Source organism: Macrotis lagotis, chromosome X, assembly GCF_037893015.1.
Source record: "Macrotis lagotis isolate mMagLag1 chromosome X, bilby.v1.9.chrom.fasta, whole genome shotgun sequence".
In the NCBI taxonomy this organism is placed as follows: Eukaryota; Metazoa; Chordata; class Mammalia; order Peramelemorphia; family Peramelidae; genus Macrotis; species Macrotis lagotis.
The window spans coordinates 189611705-189638821 of NC_133666.1; the positions used below are offsets into that span (position 1 = coordinate 189611705).

Here is a 27117-nt window from a genome sequence, read left to right on the forward strand (position 1 = left end):
TCAGAGAGCTTTCTTATCTCTTTTTCCATCTGGCCAATTTTGCTTTTTAAAGCATTCTTCTCGATAACTTTTTGAACTGTTTTATCCATTTGACCTAAGCTGGTTTTTAGCATGCTATTTTCTTCAGCATTTTTTTGGATTTCCTTGACTAAGCTGCTGACTTCATTTTCATGTTTTTCCTGCATCTCTCTCCTTTCTTTTCCCAGTTTTTCCTTCTATCTCCCTCACTTGATTTTCAAAGACTTTTTTGAGGTCTGTCATAGCTTGAGCCCAATTTCTGTTTTTCTTGGAGTCTTTAGATGCAGGAGCTTGTGCTTCCTCATCTTCAGACTGTTTTGATCCTTCTTGGACTCACAGGCAAAATATTTCTTAATGGTGTTCCTCTTTTTTCTCTGCTTACTCATTTTCCCAGCCTGAGCCTGTTTTGGGGGTGCTTCCTGAGCTTTTGGGACACTCCCACAAGGGTCTCAGTGTGTGGGGCTCTGTCCTCCCTCCTGGTCTGTGAATGACCATAAGCACCTCCCTCTGCCACGGGGCTGAGGTGGGGGGGGCTCTGCTGTTCTGTGGGGGGCCCTAGACTGGGATCAGGATCTGAATGTGGTCAGAGCCCCAGAGTCCTGTTCCAGGGGCAGAGGACAGAGCTTAGCAGTCTCTCTCTACTCTATACCTAGGCTCAGCACCCACACCTGGGGTCTCCTGCTTACTGGCTTCACCTGCTTCTGGTTCCTGGATCTTGGCTACCTTGGCCACACTACTTGCTGAGTGCCCTGGGGGCTGGGCTTCACGTGCTCGCTCTCCAGAGGTCCCCCTGCTGTTCCCCCAAGTTGTGCCCATTGCTCCCTGGGTTGTAGATCAGGAAACTCCCCCGCTGCTGGGAGCAACAGCTCCCAGTGCCCTGGGGCTGCCTCTGGGAGGCTGAAGTTCTTTGGCTCTGGAATTCTGCCCTTTTTTTTTTTTAAGAAAAATTTTATTTTTAGTTTTACAATTTTTCCCCCATTCTTGCTTCCCTCCCCTCCCTCCACAAAAGGCATTGTTAGTGTTTACATTGGTTCTGTGTGATGACAGAGAAATCATATCCTTAAGGAAGAAAAATAAAGTATGAGATAGTAAAATTACATAATAATATGGGTTTTTTTTTCTAATTTCACGGTAATAGTCTTTGGTCTTTGTTCAAAGTCCATAATTCTTTCTCTGGATACAGATGGTATTCTCCATCGTATATATACCCCCAAATTGTACCTGATTGTTTCACTGAAGGGTTGAGCAATTCCATCAGAGTTGATCATCAACCCCATGTTGCTGTTAGGGTGTACAGTGTTTTTCTGGTTCTGCTCATCTCACTCAGCATCAGTTCATGCAAATCTTTCCAGGCTTCCCTGAATTCCCATCCCTCCTGGTTTCTAATAGAACAATAGTGTTCCATGTCATACATAAACCACAGTTTGTTAAGCCATTCCCCAATTACTTAATTTTCGATGGTTTGCCACCACAAACAGGGCTATTATGAGTATTTTTGTACAAATGATGTTTTTACCCTTTTTTTTTATCATCTCTTCAGGGTATAGACTCAGTAGTGGTATTACTGGATAAAAGGGTATGCACTTTTTTGTTGCCCTTTGGGCATAATCCCAAATTGGTCTCCAGAAAGGTTGGATGAGTTCACAGCTCCACCAACAGTGTAATAGTGTTCCCAGATTTCCCACAACTCTTCCGACAGTGATCATTATCCTTTCTGGTCATATTGGCCAATCTGAGAGGTGTGAGGTGGTATCTCAGAGGAGCTTTAATTTGCATTTCTCTAATAAGTAATGACAGAGCAATTTTTCATGACTTTGGATTGCTTTGATTTCCTCATCTGTAAATTGCCTTTGCATATCCTTTGACCATTTGTCAATTGGGGAATGACTTTTTTTTTTTTGAAAATTTGACTCAATTCTGTGTATATTTTAGAAATCGGTCCTTTATCAGAAATATTAGTTGCAAAAAATGTTTCCCATTTTACTACATTTCTTTTGATCTTGGTTACAGTGGTTTTGTCTGTGAAAAAGTTTTTTAATTTAATGTCAAAATTGTCTAGTTTGTTTTGAATGATGTTCACTATCTTTTCCCTTGTTCATAAACTGTTTCCCTTTCTATGGAAAGGGATCTGACAGGTAAACTACTCCTTGATCTTCTAGTTTGCTTATAATATTGTTCTTTTTGTCTAAATCCTGTATCCATTTGGATCTTCTCTTGGTATAGGGTGTGAAGTGTTGGTCTAATCTAAGTTTCTTCCATACTAACTTCCAATTTTCCCAACAGTTTTTATCAAAGAGAGAGTTTTCATCCCAACAGCTGAACTCTTTGGGTTTATCGAACAGCAGATTACTATAATCGTTTCCTGCTATTGCACCTAGTCTATTTCACTGGTCCACCACTCTATTTCTTAGCCAATACTAGACAGTTTTGAGGACTGATGCTTTATAATTTTAGTTCTGTTAAGGCTAAACCACCTTCTTTTGCACTTTTTTCATTGAATCTCGGGAAATTCTTGACTTATTTCTCCATATAAATTTACTTAGAACTTTTTCTAACTCAAAGTAATTTTTTGGAATTGGTAAGGTGCTAAGTAGTTTAATTTTGGTAGAATTGTCATTTTTATTATATTAGCTTGACCTATCCATTAACAGTTGATGTTTGCCCAGGTATTTAAACCTGATTTTATTTGCATGAGAAGAGTTTCGTAATTGTTTTTGAAAAGTTTTTGAGTCTGCTTTGGCAGGTAGACTTCTAGGTATTTTATTTTGTATGGACTTGTTTTTTAGAAATACATCAATAACGGTGTTTCAGCAGAGTTAAAAAACAGATGTTTGTCATTTTCTGAACATTTTAATGAAGTTGGAGATAATCTTACTGCTCTTGAATCTTTCTTAATTATTCCTCTTCCCCTAGCCCCTTAATAAATCATTTTTAGCTTGCTTTTTCTCTATCTTCAGATATTCAATTTAAAATAAGAATGGAGCATAGTGATGACCAAAGCAATAAAGGCGTATTGCCTAAATTTTACTGCTTAATGGGCATTACCCCCCCCTTCTTAATAGAGTGCTGCAACACTCTTCATGTTTTTTAAAAATCTTTAGTATCTAATTATAGCATTCTCTACTCATCCCAGTTGAGCTTCATTGTTTCTCATGTCTCTTATTTCTCACTTACTTAGAATGTTAATTCTACGGAGTGAGACAATAACCACTCTAGCCATACCTCACAGTAACCCACTTATTGATTTTAAAATTCTAGATTCTCAGAGTTGGAGAAAAAAAATCATCTGGTCTGACCTGCCTCAGAACAGGAATATAAATTTATTTGTTTTCTTATTTGTATTTTTCGCTTAACAATCATTTTTCAGTCTTTGTGACCACATTTGAGATTTTCTTGGCAAAAATACTTGCGTGGCTTGCCATTTCTTTCTCTCACTTGTAGCTTATTTATATACTTTTTCATTTTACCTTTGTAGTACTTTGGACAAATGAGTTTGATTATAATTGGAACAAGTTAATCAAAGAAATAACAGTTAACATAGTTTCTTCTGACTTAGTATCTCAGCATTTAAACCTGGAAGGGATTTACCAGCCAAATTTACACAAGTTTTTTGGTTACAAATCCAGTGCTCTTTCACTACAGAGCAACTGTCAATTATAAATGGGGATTTTTGTCTCATAGGCATTATCTGAATTATTTTCCTCTTCATTTTACCTATTTTTCTACAAACTATTGAAAAGCAATTTTCTTTTTCCATAAATACCATAGCTAGCATTTTTATAATGTTTTAGGGAAACTGTTTTCATTTGCGCCACACATTGTCTCATTACTCTTGTGAATTACTTTACAGATAAGAAAACTGAGAATCTATATAGAAGTGACTTGGTGATAAGAGTTCATGGTAGAGCCAGGTCTAGAAATAAAAGTGCATTCTGCTACATCATGTCTCTTTTGTTATTTCACAAGATGGATTGAGGATGGTTTTAGCCATTGTTCCTTTAACTTTTTATCCTATATTAATTAGAAGGGGAAATGCTGCATTGCACACATTCCCAGGTCTCTTTATTTAAAAATTATATTTGTATTTTCCTTTTCCTCCAGGTTCACTTGCTCAGGTGCGTTTTTAGATCCCCTTTTCTTAGTAAAGTCAAGAATCTATTGTTAGAGCATTCTATGGAGGGTTCTGGTTAGAGTAAGGGTTGGAATCTCTTAAATTCAACTTTAGTCTTTCCCCATAATTGGCTAAAGAAGCTATGATATTCTCATGAGAACTATCTGACAAAATAGGCTCTGCAGTTATTGATGTCAAATATTAGATCTGTATCTTAAACTACTTCAATTTTAATCTGTCAACATAGTTCACTTTTGATGACTATTTTAGATACAGAAGTTTTAAAATTATTTTTAAATATAACTGCTTAGTCATATCTCTCCCTTGACTCCCTTACCTCAGAGACCTAATCTCTTTTGAAAATAGAAAAAAAAAGTGGAGCAGCTAGGTGGTGCAGTGGATACAGCACCAACCCTGGAGTCACGAGGGCCTGAGTTCAAATACAGCCTCAGACACTTAATAAGTGGGCAAATCACTTAGCCCTTACAAAAAAAAGAAAGAAAATAGGAAAAAAATTAATGATAGAATACAAAAATCACATCTAGCAACATCAAAAACAGTCCATCATCTCCCTATTGAGGGGAGGAATGTTTCTTTAGTACTCTGGAGCTAAAATTATACAGTCTGAATTCTGATGCTTTGTGTCATTTTTATTAACAATATTTTTATCCATTTATAAACTGTTCTCATTCTTTTTTTTGCTTTTTATTAAATATAATTGTTTTTACATTACATTTCAGTAGGATCCTTTTGTCCCACTGTGGGGTTATTTATCTAGATAATAATGGGATGGAAATCAGAAACCCACAGAATGTGCCCAGGTATGCAGGACAATATTTCCCCCACCCACAGAATTTGGCAGGCAACCACAGATAATATTTTTCTTAAAATTTCATCTTCATCATTAGGACCCTTTCCTTGCCACAATCAGAATGAAAGCTCCTTATGTTTGTGAGATTTAAAGATGAGATCTCCCCAGTTGAAGCAGTTCCTTTATTTGGCAACAAATGCCTCTAAAAATGAGAGATTTTGTAGTGAATCATCTACACTTGAGAGGAAAAAAGGAAATAGTCACTTAAGACTTCAGTGTTTGAAGGAGATTTATTTTTAGGGGGATTTGTTTCATTTTTATAATCCAGAGATTTTTCTCTAGAGCCAGTGCTCTATTGCACCTAGCTGGCCCCATTGGGTTGTCCTTTTAAGGAAGGAATCAAAGTCTTTGGGTTCCCCCTGCCCTAAATTGTAAAATACTAACTTAAGATTCCATAGAGGAGAGGAAATAAACTCATACAATTCACAAAGACTCTAACACAGGGGGGATTAAGCTCTTATTAATATAGCTATGTATGAATGAAATTGGAAGAATAGCTTGGGGGAAGGGGGTTGCAAGGATCAATGGGGTTCATTTATCAGTAAAGAAATCACAAGGCTTTCTGACTCAGATAAGAAAAGGCATAAATTTAAAAAATTCACAGGTTACTGTTTACAGTGTTACTGAGTTACAAGTTATTTTTTAAAACTTCTTATGTTTTTTCCTTCCTATCCCATGATTTTCTTTCTTTTTCTTTGGTCCTAATTCCTCATCCAGAAAATGATTAATATGTAAACATGTTACACACAAATGTTTATGTACAACTTTTAGTAGATTGTTCTCCACTGAGGGGAGAGGGGTAGAAAAATGTGTAACTTACTGAGTAGTTCATAATTTTTCTTGAGTAATTCCAAACTGATCATGTTTTCTCTGTAATTCATTTAATGACCTTTGCCCCAAAGCAGTAAATTCTGACCCATTTTGATTGATTTTAATATATTCTACTTCTAAGTTATTTCTTTTGTTTGCTCTTTTGTGATTTATAGCGTGATGACAGAAGCAGTGACAGAGATGATGGGGCATTAGAGGAGCAAATAGAACGTCTGCAGGAGAAAGTTGAGTCGGCTCAGAGTGAGCAAAAAAATCTTTTCCTTGTCATATTTCAGGTAATTTGATTTTACATTTTTTAGAAACATTTAAAAAATTACATTTTTAGATTTATAATTTTAGCCATCTTGTATTTGAAAGTATATGCATGTAATATGAAAGCAATAAAATGTTCATTAAGATTGCTCTCATGCTTATTTGCCAGAGACCTAGTCATTTTGTCTCTTTTAGGTAGATGTTTCTCAAGTGCTGGAATTATCCATGTAAATGATAGAACATAGACTGCCAATATTGTTAATTTTCTTTCTACCTTTCTAGCGCTTTATCATGATACTAACAGAACACTTGGTACGATGTGAGACTGATGGGACCAATATATTAACACCCTGGTACAAGAACTGTATAGAAAGGTTACAACAGATCTTCTTGCAGGTTGGTGGGTTTGTTATAAATTCTGAATTGTTGTTTGGTTATTTCAGTTGTGTCTGACTGACTCCATTTGTAGCTTTCTTGGCAGAGTCCTAGAGTGGTTTTCCATTTCCTTCTCTAGCTCTTTTTATAGATGAAGAAATGAGGCACACAGGGTTAAATGACTTGCCCAGGGTTATACAGCGAGTATTTGAGCCTGGATCTGAACTCATCTTCCTGATTCCAGGCCCAGTTCTCTATCCACTGTACCACTTAGTTGTCCTTTCTAAATGTAGTCTCCTTTAAAAACTTGCCTCTTCTCCTGTTAGCCAAAAAATCCCAAGGGGCTTTTGAAGCCTTCAACTTTTCTCTATTTTTCCTTCTTTCTACTCTACCTCATCCCACCAAAAGAATATAGCATTAATGTGTAGATGTCACTGCTGTCCTGTGATTTAGTAAATTAATGATCTCTAAAGAAATTATTCCTTTCTTTTATTAACCACCTTGTATATTTATTATTTTGTATATACATGTTAATGTTATTTGATGATAGAATATAACTTCTTAAGAGCAGTGATTTGTTTCATTTTTCTTTGCATTATTTTTGTAGGTACATGATAAAAATGCTAGTTGAAAAATAGACCAGGTTCCATCTATTTAAAAAGTATATTTTAAGATTGTTGGTTGCCTTTATATAATTCATTGCAGTCATTTGAGTTGCCTGTCTATCTAAAAAACACCAATTGGTCTTTTTCAGTAGATAGCAATTTAAGTTATATAACCTGTCTTGGATAAAGAAGCAGTCTCAGAACCAGGAGGGCCTGGGTTCAAGTCCTGTTTCCAAGATACTCCTTTTTTGACTCTGGGCAAATTCAAAAACTATGGATTACAGGACAAGTTGCTAACCTATACTGGCAGAAATAATCCTTACCTGGACATTACTTACCCTAATAGAGTCACAGGTCCATCTCTACCCCTCTTCTATATTTACATATTTCCCAATAAGATGTTGGTTCATAGCTTCAGAGCTAGAGGGGACATCGTTGATTAGAAACCAAGGCCTAGAGAGACTGTAACTTTTCTAAAGTCATGAGTTAGTGGAAAACTTCTGATTCCCAAGATTCCAAGCAAACATTTTTAAAATCTCTCTTTGATGGATTACAAAATGGAAGGAATCAGTCAGCAAGCACTGAAGTGCCTACTCTAGAACAAGTGCTGCACTGAATTTTGAAGATACAAAAGGGGGATAAAAGTCCCTGCTCTCAAGAAGCCCTCGATTAATGGTGAAGACAACATGTAAAAAGTTATATATAAAGAAGGTAAACAGGATAAATTGGAGATATTGCAATAGAGCAGCATCCCAGGGGATCGGGAAGGTCTGATTTTGGTTTGACTTGAGGTATTTCCTTCTCTAATAATTGATGCCCTGTACTCAATCACCTAAATAATAAAATGAAAAAGCTATTTTTAAAAGCATATCTGAATTTCAAGGGAAAAAAGGAGATAATATTTTTTAACTACATGGAGCTAAATAGCATCTTCAAGGAAACCTCAAATGATGGGAAAGAATGTTCTCTTTCAAAAAGAGGGTTTTCTAAGCCAAAACTCAACAACATTCGTCCCACCATTCTACCCCAACAGGGTAGATCCATAAATGGAGGGTAAAGTTTTTTTAGATGTAGTTCCTGATCTCACAAATCTTTCAGATTTAGTGTTCTCAAAGTTCTTTGGAAAGCTAGAAAAGACAATTTCACTAAGCAATTACATTATTAACACTCTGAGGTTTTAAGTAGCAGTGAAAGTAAATACCAGCAACACCAAGGTATGAAAATTTGTTCCTGGCATTATCTTGTATCCTTTAAGGCCCGGCTAAGTCTTAACCTGTTCTACGAAGTCCTTTTGACTCAGTAGCAAGATGTCTCTCCTGAAATTTCATAGCATTTTCTCTGTCTTATACCTTTGGTTGTTCATACTTTAGGATATTATAGTATACTTTATTCATCACCTAGAAAGCCAGCTTTAGAGAAACCTATTGTATTGTCATGGCAAAGTATTTTATTTAACCTTTTGAATCTTATTTTTTTCCCAATTACATGCAAAGATAGTTTTCAACATTCATCTTTTTGTAAGGTTTTGAGTTCCACATTTTTCTAACCCCCCCATGACAGTGAGTATATGTACAATCGTGTTTAACTTCTTTCCATATTAGTCATATTGTGAAAGAAGAATCAAAACAAAAGGTTAAAAAAAACCCCAACAAAATTGGGGGGGGGGGAAGAAATTTTAAAAAGTGAAAAAATAGTATGCTTCAGTTTACATTCAGACTCTATAATCTTTTTCCTCTGGATATGGATGGCATTTTTCTGTCACTGGTCTTTTAGAATTTCCCTTGATCAGAACCTGCTGAGAACTTACAATTGATCATCAAACAATGTTGTTGTTAATGTGTACAGTGTTCTCCTGGTTCTACTCAATTTACTCAGCATCAGTTAGGCTCATGCAAGTCTTTCCAGGCTTTTCTGAAGTCTGCTCACTCATGATTTCTTACAGAACAGTAGGACTTAATCATATTCATTTATGACAATTTGTTCAACCATTCCCCAATTGATGGGCATCCCCTTAATTTCCAATTCTTTGCTACTATAGATATTTTTGAAAATGAGGGTCTTTTCCCCTTTTTTTATGATTCTTTGGATACAGATCTAGTGGTGATACTGTTGGATCAGAGAATATGCCCGGTATTTATTGTTCTTTGGACATAACTCCAACTTGTTCTCCAGAATGATTGGATCAGTTCACAGCTTCACCAACAGAGCATTAGTGACCCAGTTTTCCCACACCCCCCCTTGATCATTTTCCTTTTTTGTCATTTTAGTCAATCTAATAGGTGAGGTGTTTTAATTTCATTCCTTTAATCAATAATAATTTAAAGCATTTTTACATGAATATAAATTTGACTCAGTTCTCTATATATTTTAGAAATGAGGTCTTTGTCAGAAACACTAGCTGTAAAAATTGTTTCCCAGTTTTCGGTGTTCCTTCTAGTCTTCGTTATGCTGATTTTTATTTGTGCAAAATCATTTTAATATAATGGAATCAAAATTACATATTTTGCAATTTATAATGTTCTGTCTCTTGTTTGGCTATGAACTTTTTCCCTCTCCATAGATCAGATAAACTATTCCTTGTTCTTCTAAATTGGCTTATGGTATAACCCTTTATGCCTAATTCATAAACCCATCTCTACCTTATCTTCTTAGTATAGGCTGGGAGATGTTGATCTATGCTGTTTCTGCCATACTATTTTCCAGTTTTACCAGCAATTTTTGTCAAATAGTGAGTTCTCATTCCAAAAACAGCAAATTATTTTAAAAGTCAATATTTAGCTATCTTTTTTCATGCTTTCCTTTTTTCTCTTAGACAAGTATATTAGAAAGCTTATAGTCCTACCTTCACTCAACAGTAGTAAGTACACATCTTCCTCTACCCAGGTTTTGTACAGAGGGTTCATCCTCAGCAGTAGACTGATAAATTTGTGTTTGTGGTAGTTTCCATCTTTCATTTAATGTCTCCACTTTTTACTTTTATAGCATCATCAGATAATTCAGCAGTACATGGTGACCTTGGAAAACCTCCTCTTTACTGCCGAGTTGGACCATCATATTTTAGCTGTATTCCAACAGTTCTGTGCTCTGCAGGCCTGCGGATTTTTTCCTCCTTCAAGTTGAGACTTTAACAAAACATATATTTTTAAATATGTCATTTATTTTGGATCATTTGAATGGATATTGGCTTCCTGGTAGCATTTTGTTTACTTCCCTTTCATTTATTCGGGGGGTGGGGGTGGGGAGGCAGGGAAATGGGGGGAAGGTCAAAATTGGTAATAAGCATCTCTGCTTAAGCCTGAAACCCAAGTGATTTCCTATATACAATAATGTGAAGCTGACCATAGGATGTCATGTAAATGTGACAGAAATGCAACTTTTTGTGATCGATTTGATAAATTTTCTCTAGTAAGGCACAAGAAAAGTACTTTCACTTGAGGCATGTCAAACACTAGAAAAAGCTCATGAAGTAGAAAAGTTGAATTTCTTTTATTTACCAAGCAGCGTAGATTTTCATGGTTCCTGGATAATTTGCAAAATATGGTTAATAAAATTGAAATATGTTTTTTAACTTAGTCTGTTGTGTATAATTGATCCAAAAATTTCTACTTTTGAAAAATCTGTGCAACTCTGAAGTAGTTTTCTCTTCCAGAAATTTTTCTGCTGTGAGTCTTGTTGATCATTCATAAAATGCATAGCACTTTATAATAGTACTTAATGCTTGTGGTAAAACTAGGTTGTCATTTTAAAGAAACTTAACACATGTGTATAATGATTTGCTTGTGTTCCTTCATTTATTATGCTTTAAATAATATGCATGACAAAGTAACAAACATAAACATGGTCCAAATTATTTTAAGTTTGTTTTCTTGATAACTTAAAAACTCACAGAAGAACTCTTTCTCAACACATTCCTTGGCAGTTTACATTGCACAGAATTCAGATTAGGTAAACCACTGGATAACTTGGATATGTTTTTTAATTCAGAAAAGGTTTTATGGCAAATAAAAAAATATAGGCAACACCAACCTTAAATTGATTGATAAAGAGAATAATGTAGCTGTTTTCTTAAGACTAAGGCTAGGGAGCAGCAAGTACAGCAAGAACTAATGTGGAAGCTAGATGGCATAGTGGATAAAGCACAGGCCTTGGAGTCAGGAGTACCTGGGTTCAAACCTGGTCTCAGACACATAATGATTACCTAGCTGTGTGGCCTTGGGCAAGCCACTTAACCCCATTTGCCTTGAAAAGACCTAAAAAAACCAAAAAGAACTAATGACCATAAGATTTTGTGTTCACCCCACTGCATGATGAAAATAAGTTAACTAGCCTGTAAACATCAAAGTCTAGTAAATAATTGCCCACATGTAAAAAAATCAGTGCTAAAAAAGAAACTAAAACCATTTTGTGTTGATGATTTTGCATAATTACATATTAAAATTTTCCTTTATTTTAATATAAAATATTTAAGTGTAAAAATCTTACATTACATTTTTTCGTATGTCAATTGGTGGCCACAAATTGTACAGGTCTTCTGGTACATGTCATCTTCAATGTTTTCTTCTGGTCCATACTCATGTTGGTGAATAGCTGTTTCTTTTTTCCATATACTACTTCTCACAGCTCTGCGTAATTCTAAGATATCAAAAATTGGTAAGAATATATGAACTAATATATGCTTAAGATTTAAGTAATCTTGCTATTTAAAACTGTTAAAGTTATATAAAATTAATTCAAATATGAAGTAGGTGTTAATGAGAATTCACTACTGCCTTTTAATGAGGAGAAATAATGTTAGAGCCTGAAACGTAAAAATGGGTTGGGAGGCAAGCAAGATAAGATAGAAATAATCTCAGTTGAAGTGAGTATAAAATGTCAGCGCTGGCAGGAACCTTAGAAATCATCTAGTCTTAACTCATTTTATAAATGAGATGTTATTAAGTACTTACTTAGCATGTCTAATAAGAAAGGCAAGTCTGGTCTACTGAATACAGGAGTAGCTATGGAGTCAAGACAACCCAAGTTCAAGTTTGGATTCACAACAGGTTTGGTCTGTGATTATATCTTAAATATCCCAAATGCCCTTCTTTGCAAACACACTTTCATTTCTGTCAATCAATGAAATCATTTGAGGTTAAAAAAAACAGGTATTCTCATATTATAAAGTGAAGGTAGCAACCAATAGGTTAAATGTATCAACAATAAAAGGAAGAAGTTGAGCCTCTAGTGGTTTTTCCACTATGTCAGAGATTCAACCTTTAGTTAGGGAACCTTTTGGCAATCTGACAAAGCCTTTCAATCCAATCATAAAGTAATGTTATTAAATGCATAAAATAAAATACATAGGATTACAAAGGAAACCAATTATATAAACAAACCTCCAGGTTAAAAATGCTTTTACTATCTATTTCATGGTGTCTGCTATTTTCAAGCAGTGCGTTTTGAGTTTTATCTTTGAGCTTGGATTTGGTTATCTATTTACCTTCCTATTATCTGATAGGTAGAGTTCAAGAAAGCCTCCTTTATATTTCTTCTGGCTTAAGAAACTAACTTTAATATTTAAACATTCATTAAATTGCTATGCAAAATACTGTTTATGCTAATTTAAAAACTATTCTTGGATATTTGCTTTTTATGGAAAAGCACAAATAAAAGGGAAAAGAGGATTTCTAAGGGAAGCTTAATCAAACTAAGAAAGCACATTGGGCTGCAATGTCCAACATGATAGCAACTTACAAAAATTACAGCGGTAGTTTCCTGGAGAAAACCAGGCCAACCCATCTCACAATGTGCCTTTTACCACCTGGTATATTCTCCTCTAGAATTAATAGGTAAATGGCAAAGCAACTTGATTTCTCACCACCTATACTTTGGGTCTGCAGCAGGGCCCCACATAGAGAAGAGTGACTTAGGAGCAGAGCAGGGGAAAAAAGATAAATCTTACAGTTTTTAAAAAACACCAAAATACTAAGGTACATAGGAGTGTAATAATTTTTCCCACCTCCCTTCTAAATATCCTAAAGCTTTTTTTTTAATTTCTTTCATCCTTTATCAGCTGTTTTTTGGAGTAGTAGGGAAAAATAAGCTGGGAAAAGTAAAGAACAATTTAATTCAAATCAGACTTTTCAAGATTTACAAAGTACTATATCAGATTACACATTGTCAGGAGGAAGGAGGTAGAAAACTAGGGAACTCAAAAGTTTACCAAAAAGATGAACGTTGGAAACTCTCTCTGCATGTAATTGGAAAAAATAACATTTGAAAAAGTGCTTTCTTCATATATGTGGGATAGTTATCCCTGTTTTTCAAATGTAATTGAGGTTCTGAGGAATTACATGACTTCCCTAAGATCCCACAGCTGGTATCTAAAATGAGATTCAAAGCTAAGTCTTCTGAGTCCAAGTCTAGGGCCATATACCAAAAGCCATGTTCTCCTCTCATATATCATTAAAATGCTCAAATGGCTATTTTTTTAAAATGATAATGAAATTACTCTGAATGTCTCTAGAAGTTAAAGGGAACATCCAAAGAGAAAAATGAGCATCAGCTTAAACTTCCCTGAACCAAAAGAACATGATCCAGAACTAGATGATCTGTATAACATTGTTCCAATGGAAAAAAATCTACTTTTAGATGTCTTTTAAAAATTCAGCAAAAAGCAGCACTACCAAATACTTTAAATCATTTATCTGTTTTTGACAAAATCATATTTTCCCCCAATACCATTTTTTTTCTCAAACCTCAGTTCACCTTTTACTTTCTTATCAAATTTTTTCTGTTTCATTTTCTCCCGGTTTTCCTGTCGAACTTCCTTTGCTTCTTCTAGAGCTTCTTCACTACCCCAAACTTCAAGAGCCCTCTTTATGACCTGTGGGACAAAGAACCATAGAACTTTTTGCTTAACTTAGAAAATAAACTTTGTAAGTGACAGAAATTGGTGTAATTTCTAGGTCTCTTGCATAAGAAAATTGGGGCTTTCATTGAAATTGAACTAAATGAAAATTATTCAAAACCTTTCAATTACATGAGCAGTGTTTTTAAGACTGGCTTTAAGGGGCGGCTGGGTGGCGCAGTAAATAGATAGAGCCCTAGAGTCAGGAATACCCGAGTTCAGATCCAGCCTCAGATACTCGGATAATTACCTAGCTGTGTGGCCTTGGGCAAGCCACTAACCCCATTTGCCTTGCAAATAAAAAAAAAAATGCCTTTAAAAACACTATGTCCTTGTGCTTTACATCTGGATTATGCATGTCAATTCTGGTTATGCCACACTAGCTGTGTGACTTGGCAACTCATTTAGCTTTTCTGGGCTGAAATTTCCTCATCTGTTAAATGAGGGAATTAGATCTTATTTTTAAAAGGTGGATGATGAAAAACTTTCTTAGGAGGGGGTTGGTGGGGAAGAAGAAGCAGAATGTTGTATACATTGCCAAAATCATCAACTATACCCACTCTTGCCACATGAAAAAAGCCTTGGGACCCTTTGAAGAATCTTTAAATTCTTGGTACAGAACAAGTAAAGAATATGGTTTCAGCCAGCTATAGTTTGTCTTAATCAGACTACCTTCTTAGCTGAGAATAACTGTGATTAGGAAATATAAACTGGGGTTGGGACTAGGTGACATTAAGACATGGAGAGCAAAAAAGAAATATTAGCATATGGAACATTTGGAGGGACAGTGCAAGGGTATATTCTAAAGTACTCAATATACTAAAATTAATCAATCATCTTATTGATAGCATTGTGGGAGATCGTATACACCTGAAATTTCATATGTGAAAGACACAACAGTAGGGAGAGAGGTGTAAAAAAGGACAGAGAGTTGCCAAAAACAAGTCATCCAACTAGCTTGTCCTCTGAAAAGGGTTGGGGCTATCATCTCTTTCCTGTACCAACATGACATCTTCTTTCCAGGAACTAGAACTCAGGATACAAATATTAGCACTGTTATTTTTCAACTGATGTGTTACATTGTGGCAGGCAAAAAAAAATTCATCAGATGAAAATATTTCAAAATATTCTAGAATAAAAGTAGGATTGGGCATAATTCAAGAAAATCTCCTTTGACTCTTCCATGCTCACTGGAGGAATAAACCAAATGCTTTTCATTTACTGAGGATCCTACCTATTCTGCAATCCCAATTTTTCAGTGCTGAGAAAAGAGTTAACACTCTCCACAAGGAATTCATGGAAATACTGTCAAATAAAATTAAAGCTAAATGAAAATATTGTTAATTTATCCATTTAATAAGACCCAACCATCACTACATCCCATTGATAGCAAATAAATTTCCTTCTGAGGTCTTTCCTTCACCAGATGAAAATAATAAGTATATGATAAATAACAAACTTAAAATCTATGTACGAAAAGTCAGTATCTCTCTATGATATAAAAATAAGATCAATATTTACAATGACCCTGCAGAAGGAAAGAAAAAAAGTTTTTAATGGAACTAATTATACCCTGGCTAGAAAAAGACATCTATCATTCACTTAAAGCTATGTTTACCATCTCTCATACCAGTGATGTTGTTGATATCTCTCCTTTACTTGACTATTCTGCACTTTTTTATGGGGTTAAGTGACTGGCCCAAGGCCACACCGCTAGGTAAGTTTTAAGTGTCTGAGACTGGATTTGAACCCAGGTACTCCTGACTCCAAGGCCAGTGCTTTATCTACTACGCCACCTAGCCAGCCCACATTAATTTTTTTCACAAGACTGCTGTAACTCTGGCTGATTTTTAATTTGGATAATAGTTAATTGCTTGGGTCCCTGCCAGCCAATGCCTTCATAGTCACTGCATTATTATATATTTTAATGCCATTTCTGGTACTATATTTGATATTTTGCACTTTTGCCAACTGGCTGATTCAAGTCTGTTTTGAAAAGTCAAGTCACTGTGTTATCAATTACAGGAGCAATGAGACTTTTTAAAAAGGAATACAGTAGGATTAAGTGACTTGCCCAAGGTCACGCAGCTAAATAAGTATTAAGTGTATGACTCTAGGACCTGCTCTATCCTCTGCCACCTAGCTGTCCCAGTGAGACTCTTGATTAGTAATTAGAAGTGTAGCTGAAGTGTCTTTTTCTAACCTTTTAACAATCAAATGCATTTCAACCCTGGTGGTCTCTGGCATTCTTACAACCTTCACTAAAACTGTGAAGGTGATGTGATGGTGCTGTGCCATCAGGTGATACTCCTACTCAAAAGATGTCTACAGTGGCACAGTATGGAAGACATTTCATGACAGCAGCACTTGTCTCCAGAGCCAAGTCCTCTGCTCCCATTCAATGGGACAATGTAAGCAAATTCTGTTGATAAAATGCCACAATATCCCCTGGGTAAAGGATTTCTCCATCATATAAAAGAATTCAAGACAATAAAGGTGACAGAATATATCTTACCTGATCTGGTTTGTCAATTTTGTCATGGTTTATAAAACTTCCTAAGCACTTGTTTTAACATTCAATCCAGCTCCTCTGGAGCTATTTTTAAAGCATAGAGTTCAAATACCACTGGGACCAAATATTTGGTTATGTTTGTGCTCTCCATGACAAATTCCTTAGTAAACAGTCATTCAAATTAAGTGGCAAGGTTCTCTAGCTATTTCTTACTCTTAACTCTAAAGAAATGGTGTTTAAATAAGATTTTGTGCAATATAAATAACCATTTTTCAGATTTCATATGTTTTTCCCTCTAAAAATTAAGATAATTTTGTTAAACTTTTATGGAAAGCTGGATCAATCTGATCTGAGCCATAAAGTATTAATTATATGAATGGAGTCTTTCCATACCTGCAGTTTTAAGTAAAGTTTCATGTCGCCCCACTGTGAATGATGAGGATTCTTTTTCACAATAAATTTAAGCACTGGTTCTCGCTTTTCTAAATCACAGTCTTTCAAGAGGTACTGTTGTTTTGCTTCTGTTTTGGTTATAAGCTTGTGTTTACCATCAGCATCTCTGAAAAAGATTTTAAAATCTGCTATATCAAACAGTCTTATCCTCACTACTGAAATAGTTACAGCAACAGTCAGCACTCTCTAGCAAAGAATAACAAAGATGAGGTCATTTTAAGTGTCATTTACATTATCAGTCCAATTTAAAACATTAAAATTTTGGAAGCAAAAAAATTTTGCAATTTACATATCCTAAAGATAATTATTCAGCTTCTCAAAAGCTAAGTACAGCAGCCAGGACCTTATGACAAATAAAAGATTCTCATTATGTCAACATTGTTTAGGACAAAAAAAAAAACCACACACCCCTGAAATTAAAAAAATAAAAATCACTAACCACAAAGAATCAGTTAAATTCAAAAGACCAAAACCTCTACTTCATAGAATTTAGAATGGAAAGGCCCCTTAGGAAGCATCTCTTCTATCACTGCTAAACAGATGTTTCTACCAAAATGTGATCATTCCAGGGTCAGTCTATATGGCTGCTTGGCACTGAAAGGAAAAAAAAGGGCTCAGATCAGCACTTACTAGACTTAGTTTCAGGTTTAAATAACAACAGTAAGTAGTACTTATACTAGACTTGAAGTTTTCAAAGTCTTTTACATCCTCACTACAACCCTAGGAGGTAGGCAGCTTGGCAGTATATTTTCCTGGGCTATCCACATAGCTGAAGAAGTTGGTGCCCACGTTGTCAGAGCTGGCTCAGATTTGGGATGTTCTAAAGGAAAAGTGTGGGAGAGAAGAGGTATTAGGCTTCCTACCCATCTGAAGATCTATAGAGCCCTCGTGCTGATCTCATTGTTGTTTGCCTTTGAGACTTGGACAGTATAACAGCACCATGCCAAAAAACCGAATTGCTTACACTTGAATTCTTAGGAAGATTCTGAAGGTCACATGGCAAGATAAGGTACTGGACACCGAAGACCTTTATTAAACTGAAATGAAAAGCATTCAAACTTTACTGCAGAAAGCATAATGCCAATGGACTAGCCACACAGTTTGAATGCCAACCATATATTTGCCTATCTTATGGAGAGCTCACACAAAGCAAGCACTTACATGGAAATCAGAAGAAGCAATATAAGATACTCTCAAGGTACTTCTGAAGAATTTTGGTATCAATTGTAAGACATGGGAGACACTGGCACCACCCAACAAAGCAGGCCCACATCAAAGGTACTATGCTTTATAAGAAAAGCAAATTGCATTAGCTCAAAAGAAATATGAGATGCACAAATTAAGGAACATCTCTTTCCTATCGAGTTTAATTACAATGAATTTAATTTCAATAAATGAGGTGCTACCCTCATTCCCATTTTGTAGGTAAGGAAAATGGCCAGGGTCAGGGAGCTAGTTAAATTTCTGAGGCAAGAAACTAAAGAGAGGGAAAATGAGCAAATCATCCCCCCAAAGTGATTTTAAGTAGTCTTGGGAACAAAACAAACATCAACAACAAAAATCTCAGGTATTTTAAGATACATTCAGAAATGAAGGTGATATAAAATCCAAAAGTAATAAAAATTTAAAAGCAACAAGAAACATTTTAAAAATTTTTCTAAAGAACATTTATTTAATGATCAGTGAAATTTCCTCATCTGGACAGCAAAATCTCTGACTAGATTTAATGGAAAAGTTTTAAAATTTCTTTCCTTAATTATTTTAAAAAATAAGATGCCCATCTGATACAGTGCTAGGCACAGGAAATGAAACATGGATAGTACCTGCAATTATCACACGTTGCCAAATCAAAGTGGTTGATGAGGTAAGAATCCATAAACTCTTTCCCACATTCTTCACAAACTGCATAATCACATTCTAGAACAGGCCCTGAGGAAGGAAGGAATATTTCTGTTAGATTTTCTTTAGATGATTTATGCATCCTCCAGTATTTTCACAGCTTTTTGCCATGTTTTATATACCCTGAAGATCGTGATGGTATTCTATTTCAGTAAAGTCCAAGAGAATATATTTATTTCACTTTGACTCAAAAAGTTAAAATAAATAGATGAATAGATAAATAGTACAAATAAGTAAAAAAAAAAAAAGTACTTTACTCTTCAAAGATACTACTTAAGGCACACCAGAGTGGGGAGTCTACTCCCCAACCTTTAAAAGACCAAGGTGACCTCTAAGCATAAGACAGTGCAATAATACTTAAAATGCCTGACTATGACAGCCTATTACTCCAGAATGTCCTCCCCATAACCCATTGTAATATTTTTCTCCCTTCTCCATCTTCTATCCTATTTCTTTCAAGCACTACTCCAAGTTAACTGACTCACTTAAACGAGGTAGGAACACAGCAAAAGCACCTTTCCTATCTAGACCTTCCTTTAAAAACACTCCTGCCCTTCCTACCTTCACTACTCCTCCTCTCAAAACTCTCTCGAAACCCATAATCTCAAAACTTTGGAAATGGTTGAGGATCTTCACTGAAATAAAAACAATTACAAAAAATGAGAGGTGGTATGGCATGATGGATAAACTGCTGGCCTCATTCAGTGAAAACTGGGTAAGAATTAACCTTGGATACTTCCCAGTTGAATGATGAAGAACAAATTCTCTGACTTCAGTTGGAAGATTCTGGAGCAGGATGTAGGCGTGATTAAAGGGGGTTTAATGGGGATCTAGTCTATCATGAGGATAGACTAGAAGAAGCCTGGAAACAAAAGCCCAGGCAATATTTGGAGAGATTCAGTCTAAGAATGATAAAGATCTTTAAAAAATGGAAAATGAAAGGGTAACTGTAGAAAATACCAAAACCTTTCAACATCTCTCCCCCTCACCCTTCAACTGTACATGGGGATCAAATGCTATATTGCACGCAGTTAGGAACTGCAGAAGGTTGATGTTGTAAGCAAAGTTAAGAATGAATCAATTATGATCATACAATAATAAAATCAGAATTGAAAAGGTAACTGGAAATCATCTAAGCCAACTTCCTTTCCAAAGCAGGAAACTGAGCCAGCCACCTAGGCTGGAGCACCCCCATAGCCTGAGTACCCTGCCAGGAGCAAGGTTACCTCTGCACAAATACCACCTTCATATATGACCCCTTCTGTCACCACAACACTTACTTGACTGAAAGTCTATCCTCTGCAGGCAGCAGGGCAGGACAAGATCCATAACTTTGGGCTCAAATGCATTAGTGCTGCATGAATTACTAGCAGGGCACTTTCCCAGCTTCCTCTTGGATGTAGTAAGCCTGATCCCATCTTTCTTAACAGAAGGTATCATATATCTATTACCAAAGGATGAGAACACTAGTGACCCCTCCAAATCTAGGTCAAGTATGTGTTTTATTTATGTACTTTATACAAAGCATTCACAACTTATAGAAGACACACACTCACACAAATTATAAATACAGTAAAACAATTTATTAGTTAATGAGCAAAAGAGGTATGACAAAAAGTCCCTAGGATATAAAAAGCTACTTATTATCAATCCAGTGGTTAACTGAAAAAGCTGCCTGAAAGCACTAGAACGTAAATACTGCCTTTTTTGATTAGTGCAAAATCTCTAAATGAAGTCTCATATTTGTATCTTATTCATGCTCTGCATATAAGGCTTAGAGTATTTGATGTCCACATTGAAAATTGTTCATGTTTAATACATCTAACACAAAATCCATAATAATTTACATAAAATATGGCATTTTTCAGAGAGACATCTCAAGTCAATTATAGTTCTGCTTGGTCTTAAATTCATTATGATCTTTTACTACATAAAACTAAGTATGATTTCCATATAAAAGAATCAAACCAAAACATTCTATTAATCTCCCATTGTATATGGATGACATTGAGTCAGAAATTCCACCATAAAACAGATTAAACAGCTCCTTCAACATATAGAATCTTTTCCAATGATATAGTACACTAAGTAAAAAAGCAGAAACTGAAGGCTTCAAATTTGAATTCAGGGTTATACACTGAACATGAAGACAATACTAGGCTTCTTCCAGGAAAATAACACTGAACATATAAAGATACCAAGGAAGAAGCCACAGCTGAATACAGGCATTTTATTTACAGGCATTCTAAAGTCAAAGCTGAATCGGAAAAAGATATTTAAATCAATTAACAGCTATCCTGATATAGTGTACACTTTTAAAACCATAAAATAGACTATATGATAGTTCTGAAAAGTAACTCATACAAAACCCATATATTATTAACAAAACATAAGGTCCATCACCTAAAGACAGCCACAGCAAGATTAACATTTCCACAGCAAAATGGAGGAACACTAATTAACATTAAGACAACTGACAAGCAGATTAATAACCAACAGAAATATATCTGGAATAAGGAGAAACCATTTTATTGAGCAATAGTAAAAAAATTCAATGTTCCATACCCAACTGGATTTGTAAGATAAAACCTACTGAAGTGGCTACATGAAACTGGGCAACATCCACATGACCATAAGCAAAGATATGTTGACAAAGCAGTGTCTAACCCATGTATGAATGTCATAATGGACATTTTTTTAGGTGGAAATGAAGATAATTACCACCAAAACTATAGATGGGCTATCCTTAAGGGTTGAGGACTTAGTGATCAATGAAGACTGTAAGAAAAAGATGGAAAGAGTGTAAAACTATCACTTGAGGTTGTAGAATTTAGACCCTAGGCAAGACATGATCTGATGGCTAGAATAATATACCAGCAGTTCACTATCTTTCATGAACTGACAAATGACAAATCCTCAAACCTGAAATACAGATCTCAAAAGATCCTGGGAAACTCAACCAATAAACATTATTACCCACTGATTTGTTACCCCCAATTGTCCAGACATAAAATTGATTTATAACAACTTAAAACAGTTTTAATTGTCACCATTCCAAATTTTCGATTTCCAAGCTATGTGAAACAAAAAAAAAAAAAAAACAACTTTCAAAGTATGGCGTTTGAGCCAAGGAGACCAAAATCTGTTGGAACAGGATCACTGTATTTTCCTGTTGGTTACTGGATTTGTACCAAAAATGCTTTAATGAAGGGGGGAGTAGGAGGAAGAAGAAAAGGAGTAAAAAGAAGAGGAGGACTGAGGGGAAGTTACTAGGATCCTGAATGAACTTACTAATAACAAGTCATGCCAAACAACCTCATTTCCTTTGCCTGACTACTAATCAAATGATTAATGAAATGTTATGTATTTGGATTTTAGCAAGGAATCTTCACAAATTCTCTGAATATCTTTGTATATAAGATGGAATATAGACTAGAAGATAGTACAATTGGATGGAATTGAATTTTCCTTGCTTCCTGAGGGTTGTGGAGGAGTGACAGAGAAGCCATCAAGGGTAATATTACTTTAGCACCCAGAAAAATCAGTGAAATACCACTAACACTCATCAGAAATGCATTACAAGGGGAATTCATTTTTGATGCCCTTGCCCCCAAGACTTGATGTGATTCAGACAAGAATGACAATTTTTAATAGTTCTAATCTTCAGTTCTTCTAAGGTCTTGATTTGCTAAAAAGAACAGTCTTCTATAAAATCCCATTTGGCTATATTACAATTATTCATGATTTTTCCCCCTAGCATCAGTGCTGATTTACTATAAAAATCATTTATTTAAAAGAGCGATTTCCCACTAAATGTTAAGAAATAATGTGGCCAGGAGAAATTGATCAACCCCTCTTTTTCCTTTTTCAGAAAAATCCAACACACTTAGCACATAAGTTCAGATGATATCTGATATCCTCCAGTCTGAAAAAGGGAATTACATTTATTCTGTATGGCCTTAAAATGTGAAAACAAAACCAGTAGGAGAAAGACGCAATATGGATAACTTCAAAATAACTAGTGGTATCAGGCTGGATAACTTTGTTGGAGCTATCATAGAAGGGATTCATAATTTGGGGAGGAGTTGTGCTAGGTTACCTCTAAGGTTCCTTCTAACTCTCTAAGTCTATGATTCTAGGACATCCATAAGATATCCAACCATCTTTTAAAATGAGGAGCTAGGTGACATGATCTTTCAATTTCTTCCAGTTCTAAAATTCTATGGAAAGGTATTTAGATCAGCACATACTACCTATAATAAAGCGCTCAATGGCTCTAGTTATACCAAGTACTCCAGTAGCAGAAGCCTGCAGAGGACTGAAGGCCATTTTTCACCAGGGCTAAAAAATTCATTACCAAGCAAACACCAGCTGGTGATAAGCTGCTGTTTGGGTTAATCTGGAAGGCTCAGGATGATTTCTAGGGGTGAGACCATGCTGGCTCTCTATGCATTTGAATCACATTCACAAAGCCACTTTAGCTAGGCATTTTGCATATTTATGGACCCTTTAACAGTAAGTTTCACATATGAATTACCTCCAAAGAACTAAGATATCCATTTTATTAAAAATTCAAATTTTACCTGGTTTATGTACAACTGTGTCAATTTTGTGTTCCTCCTCTTCTTCTTCTTCTAAAAAGAAACCTCCTCCTGTGTCAATTATTTTTGATGCTGATTTCACATTAGTAATGCCTGAAAAATGCAAATAAGATGTTAACAGTTAAATTGATAAAGTAAACCCACAATAATGGACTATAATAAATAAAAAGTTACTTCAAAACAAAACTGAAGGCCCATTCCAACAGCGGACATGTTGTTGGATCTTAGTTTCTTCATCTTAAAAAATAATGAAATTAGGACTAGATGAGAGTCCTTTGGCCAGCAGGGAGAACAAATCAGTCATTATTTAAAAGACATTAATTCAGCTATTAATTAAAGGTCAAATACTGAAGCTTAAATACTTTAACAATCTAATGAGAAAACTGAACTCATTGGAAAAGATTCTGATGTTGGCAAAGATTGAAGGCAGAAGGAAAAGGGGAAATTAAGTTGGATTGATAGCAGCATGGAAACAATAAACATGAATATGACAGACTGAGAGATAATGGAGGACTGAACAGTCTGGTATGCAATGATTCATGGGATCACGAGGAGTCAAACATGACTGAATGACTGAACAACTGGACTAGATGAGCTTTATATGGTCCCTTCTAAGTCTAAAATTTTAATCTAATAAAAAAGAAAATTTTAATCTAATCAAAAATAATATAAGGGTTATATTTTGAAAGAACCTTTAAGATTATCTTCTATGATTTCTTATTATGAAGTAGGGAAAAAAAGAAATGAAAAAGTAAACAAAGTAAATCAAATGCTATGAAGCTGGGTGTTGCCTCTTCATTTCAAAATATGTATGTCTACACTGTTTCTGTACTAGATCATATACATAAGTACCACAAAGAGCACTGTTTAAACCTCTTCCTACCTGTTGGGAATATATTCCAGTGGAATGGAGATAAATGTATGGGGGGGAGGGCAAGGACATCTGACCTGAGGACCATGATAAGGCCTTCAAAATCACTTGATCTAGCATGGCCAAGGCAACCACAAGCAGGGCTCAAAATTCTATAAACTAGGAGCTATGAATGAATTAATTGTTTGACCAAATATAGCAGGCTAAATTTTCAACTGATAATTCTGTATTGCCCTTGGATAATGTTATAAATATCCAAATGGCACTTGGCAGGAAAAAGTCCTCACCCCTGCAGTATACCCATCAGAGGAGTCCTGTTGTTCCCTAGCTGTGTGACAATGCATTTAATCTTTTGAATTCCTTTTATTATCTTTAAAATGTGGGAAATATCTGCCCTGTAAATCTAACAATTGTTAGTTTAAATCAGAAAGTAAACTTGAAAGTATATAGAAATTAAAGCTGGAAAAGACTGAAACCTAGTTAATCTCTTCATTTGAAAGATGAAGAAATAGGTCAAGTAGCAAGACCAGGGACAGCTAGGTGGTGCAGTGGATGGAGCACCTGCCCTGGAGTCAGGAGGACCTGAGTCCAACATGGTCTCAAACACATAATAGTTGCCTAGAGGTGTGACCCTGGGCAAGTCACTTAACCCACTACCTTGTAAAAATGAAAACAAACAAACAAAAAGAAGTAACAAGGCTGGATTCCAACTGAAGACGTCTTAAATGATCTGTAAGATCCTTTTCCTAAGTCCCATGATCAAGGATCTGTGATTCCATCACTGTGAGTACTCTCACCCCTGGGTAAAAATACCATGCCTCTACAATTTAACAGTCCAAGTTACTTTGGTAACTTTCATTATCATATGATGAAGCCCCTCCCCTCCAATTTCTTTAAGCCTGTCCACAAACTGACATTCAGTGAGTCTATCTAGATGGAATCCAGTCTCAGACACTTACTAGCGGTGTGATCTTGGGCAAGTCCCTTAACCCTGATTGCCTGGCAACCAGGGCCATCTCTAGTTGTCCTGGTACATATCTAGCCCCCTGGACCCGATGGCTGGTGACTTAGCACAGCACCCCCTCAACTCAAATCCAATCCTTGTGCTTGTCATGGCATCATCTCCCTGATGTCACCGTCTTCTTCGAGAATGAAGGACAAACTTTCTATAGCGGAGAACATTTCCAGTGAGGAAAAAAAATGACTAGCAAGAACAAAAGTGCCCCCTCCATTTCATGGTAGAGCATACGACGGATTGAAACAAAAAACTTCCACTAAAGAGCTGAATCTTTATGAAGCAACATATAGTGAGATGTGATAAAAAAAATAATTTTTTTTTAGTTTTTTTTTTGTAAGGCAATGGGGTTAAAGTGGCTTGCTCGAGGCCACACAACTAGGTAATTATTAAGTGTCTGAGGTCACATTTGAACTCAAGTCCTCCTGACTCCAGGGCCAGAGCTCAATGCACTGCACCACCTATCCGCCCCTAAAAAAAAAATTTAAGTAGATTTTACAAAAAGAAAAATCCTGCTGAAACGTGGGAGAAAACTCTTTAAGCTCACATTTTCAAAACACAAAAGTGAATCATTTCTCTATAAACATGGAAGAAGCACAACTTCTTGGGAGGGTCGTTTGACGCCAAGGCCCGCCCTGTTTCAGCAACCTTTATACCAGTCTTTCCTCCGGCTCAGCTGAGGGAGGCCGGTCAGCGGGACCGCTAGGATGCCCTCCGTAACAAGCTTGGAGGCGGGACGGGAACCCCAGACTGCCGACTGCGAGCCCGGCTCCTCAGAAAAGCGGGGTGCTTTCCCACTAACCACAGAGAGGTAATCTTAGACTCGGGGTAAGTGGGGAGGCGAAGTCCTCTCCGCTCGGAGGCTGAGGGCGGCCCCCAGCCAGAGCCGGGCCCGGGGGGTGGCAGGGCTCGCCACAATGGGGTTCAGACGAGGAGGAAAAGGGGAAGATGCCGCCACAATGGGGATCAGACGAGGAGGAAAAGGAGAAGATGCACAAGGAGCGTGCTTTATGTGCGGCGCGGACGGAGCTCGGCCGTCGCCGCCGGAAGAGGTAAGGAAGGGATGAAGGAAGGGCGGAAGTTCGGGCCGCCCGGCTGCGCGCGCACCTGCACTTCCGGCGCTCCCGGAAGCCGCCCCCCCCGCCGGGTACGGCCTGGCCGCCAGCCGAGCTTGGCGGAGCATTAGCGCTCGCTGCCGATTTCGCTCAATCTTCGCTCGCACCGACGCGGGCAGCGCAGCCGGCTCCCCGGATGTCCCTGGTCCCGCCTCCGCTTCCATGGCCGCCCCAAACGGGCACTCGGGTCCGCGGACCGCCCACAGCTAGGGGAATGAACGCCGCCGTCCGTCCCCACGGAGCCTCCAACCCCTAGCGGTCAAGAAACGAAGTGAGCCAAAGCGGAGGGAGGAAATGCCGCGGAGGACGCTGTGCGCCTGCGCTCCTGGAGGGCGGGGGGAGCACAGCGCGCATGTCACGTGCGACGGAAGCGCCCAGTGCGCTTGCGCTCTGCGGAGCGGCGCGATTCCAGAAGGAGGGAAGCGGAAGCTGGGCTAGGAGGGACAAGTACGGGGTCCGGGTACCTGCCCTCCCGGAAGTGAGCGGGAGGGCGGGAAGCGGACGGAGCTGGGGAGCCGCCAGGGCCTTGTCTGGTCTTCCTCATTCCTAAGGAAGACAATGCAAAAAGGCGAGAATGAAAACCACATCAAATTTTTCGTCTGATCGCGGATTTTCCTCTCCTCCTCCCTTATCCATCAAGCCAAAAAAAGGAAAGGGGAGGGGAAGGGGCAGCAGTGGGCCAGTCGAGCTTCACGCCTC

At 37.0% G+C, this 27117-nt stretch overlaps 2 protein-coding genes across 8 annotated transcripts in view; one reads left to right on the top strand and one right to left on the bottom strand.

Moving 5' to 3' along the window:
- NCBP1 (nuclear cap binding protein subunit 1) overlaps positions 1–10631 on the top strand; it is a 54239-nt gene extending 43608 nt beyond the window's left edge. For both annotated transcript variants that reach the window (XM_074207926.1, XM_074207927.1), the window contains 3 exons: positions 5987–6106; positions 6366–6479; positions 10046–10631. In XM_074207926.1, the coding sequence (XP_074064027.1) occupies positions 5987–6106; positions 6366–6479; positions 10046–10183 (372 nt within the window). In that variant the 3' untranslated portion in view covers positions 10184–10631. The remainder of the gene's footprint in view (positions 1–5986; positions 6107–6365; positions 6480–10045) is intronic.
- On the bottom strand, positions 1014–26719 carry XPA (XPA, DNA damage recognition and repair factor). Of its 6 annotated transcripts, none has more exons than XR_012472723.1 (8): positions 26411–26719; positions 23400–23510; positions 18741–18846; positions 16858–17023; positions 13811–13928; positions 11551–11695; positions 9906–11313; positions 1014–7483 (listed from the first exon to the last, which is right to left on the bottom strand). XR_012472723.1 is itself a non-coding variant. In XM_074207939.1 (8 exons), exons 3-8 carry the CDS (start codon positions 20254–20256, stop codon positions 11289–11291), a joined length of 720 nt encoding a protein of 239 aa, XP_074064040.1. In that variant the 5' UTR covers positions 20257–20260; positions 23400–23510; positions 25851–26361; the 3' UTR covers positions 1014–11288. The 6 variants fall into 6 exon arrangements, 5 of the variants coding, with proteins under 5 accessions (XP_074064040.1, XP_074064041.1, XP_074064037.1 ...); XM_074207939.1 differs by lacking the exon at positions 26411–26719 and adding exons at positions 20097–20260; positions 25851–26361 and having other exon boundaries at positions 1014–11313; XM_074207940.1 differs by lacking the exon at positions 26411–26719 and adding exons at positions 20097–20260; positions 25248–25826 and having other exon boundaries at positions 1014–11313.
- Between the last annotated feature and the right edge of the window lie 398 nt (positions 26720–27117).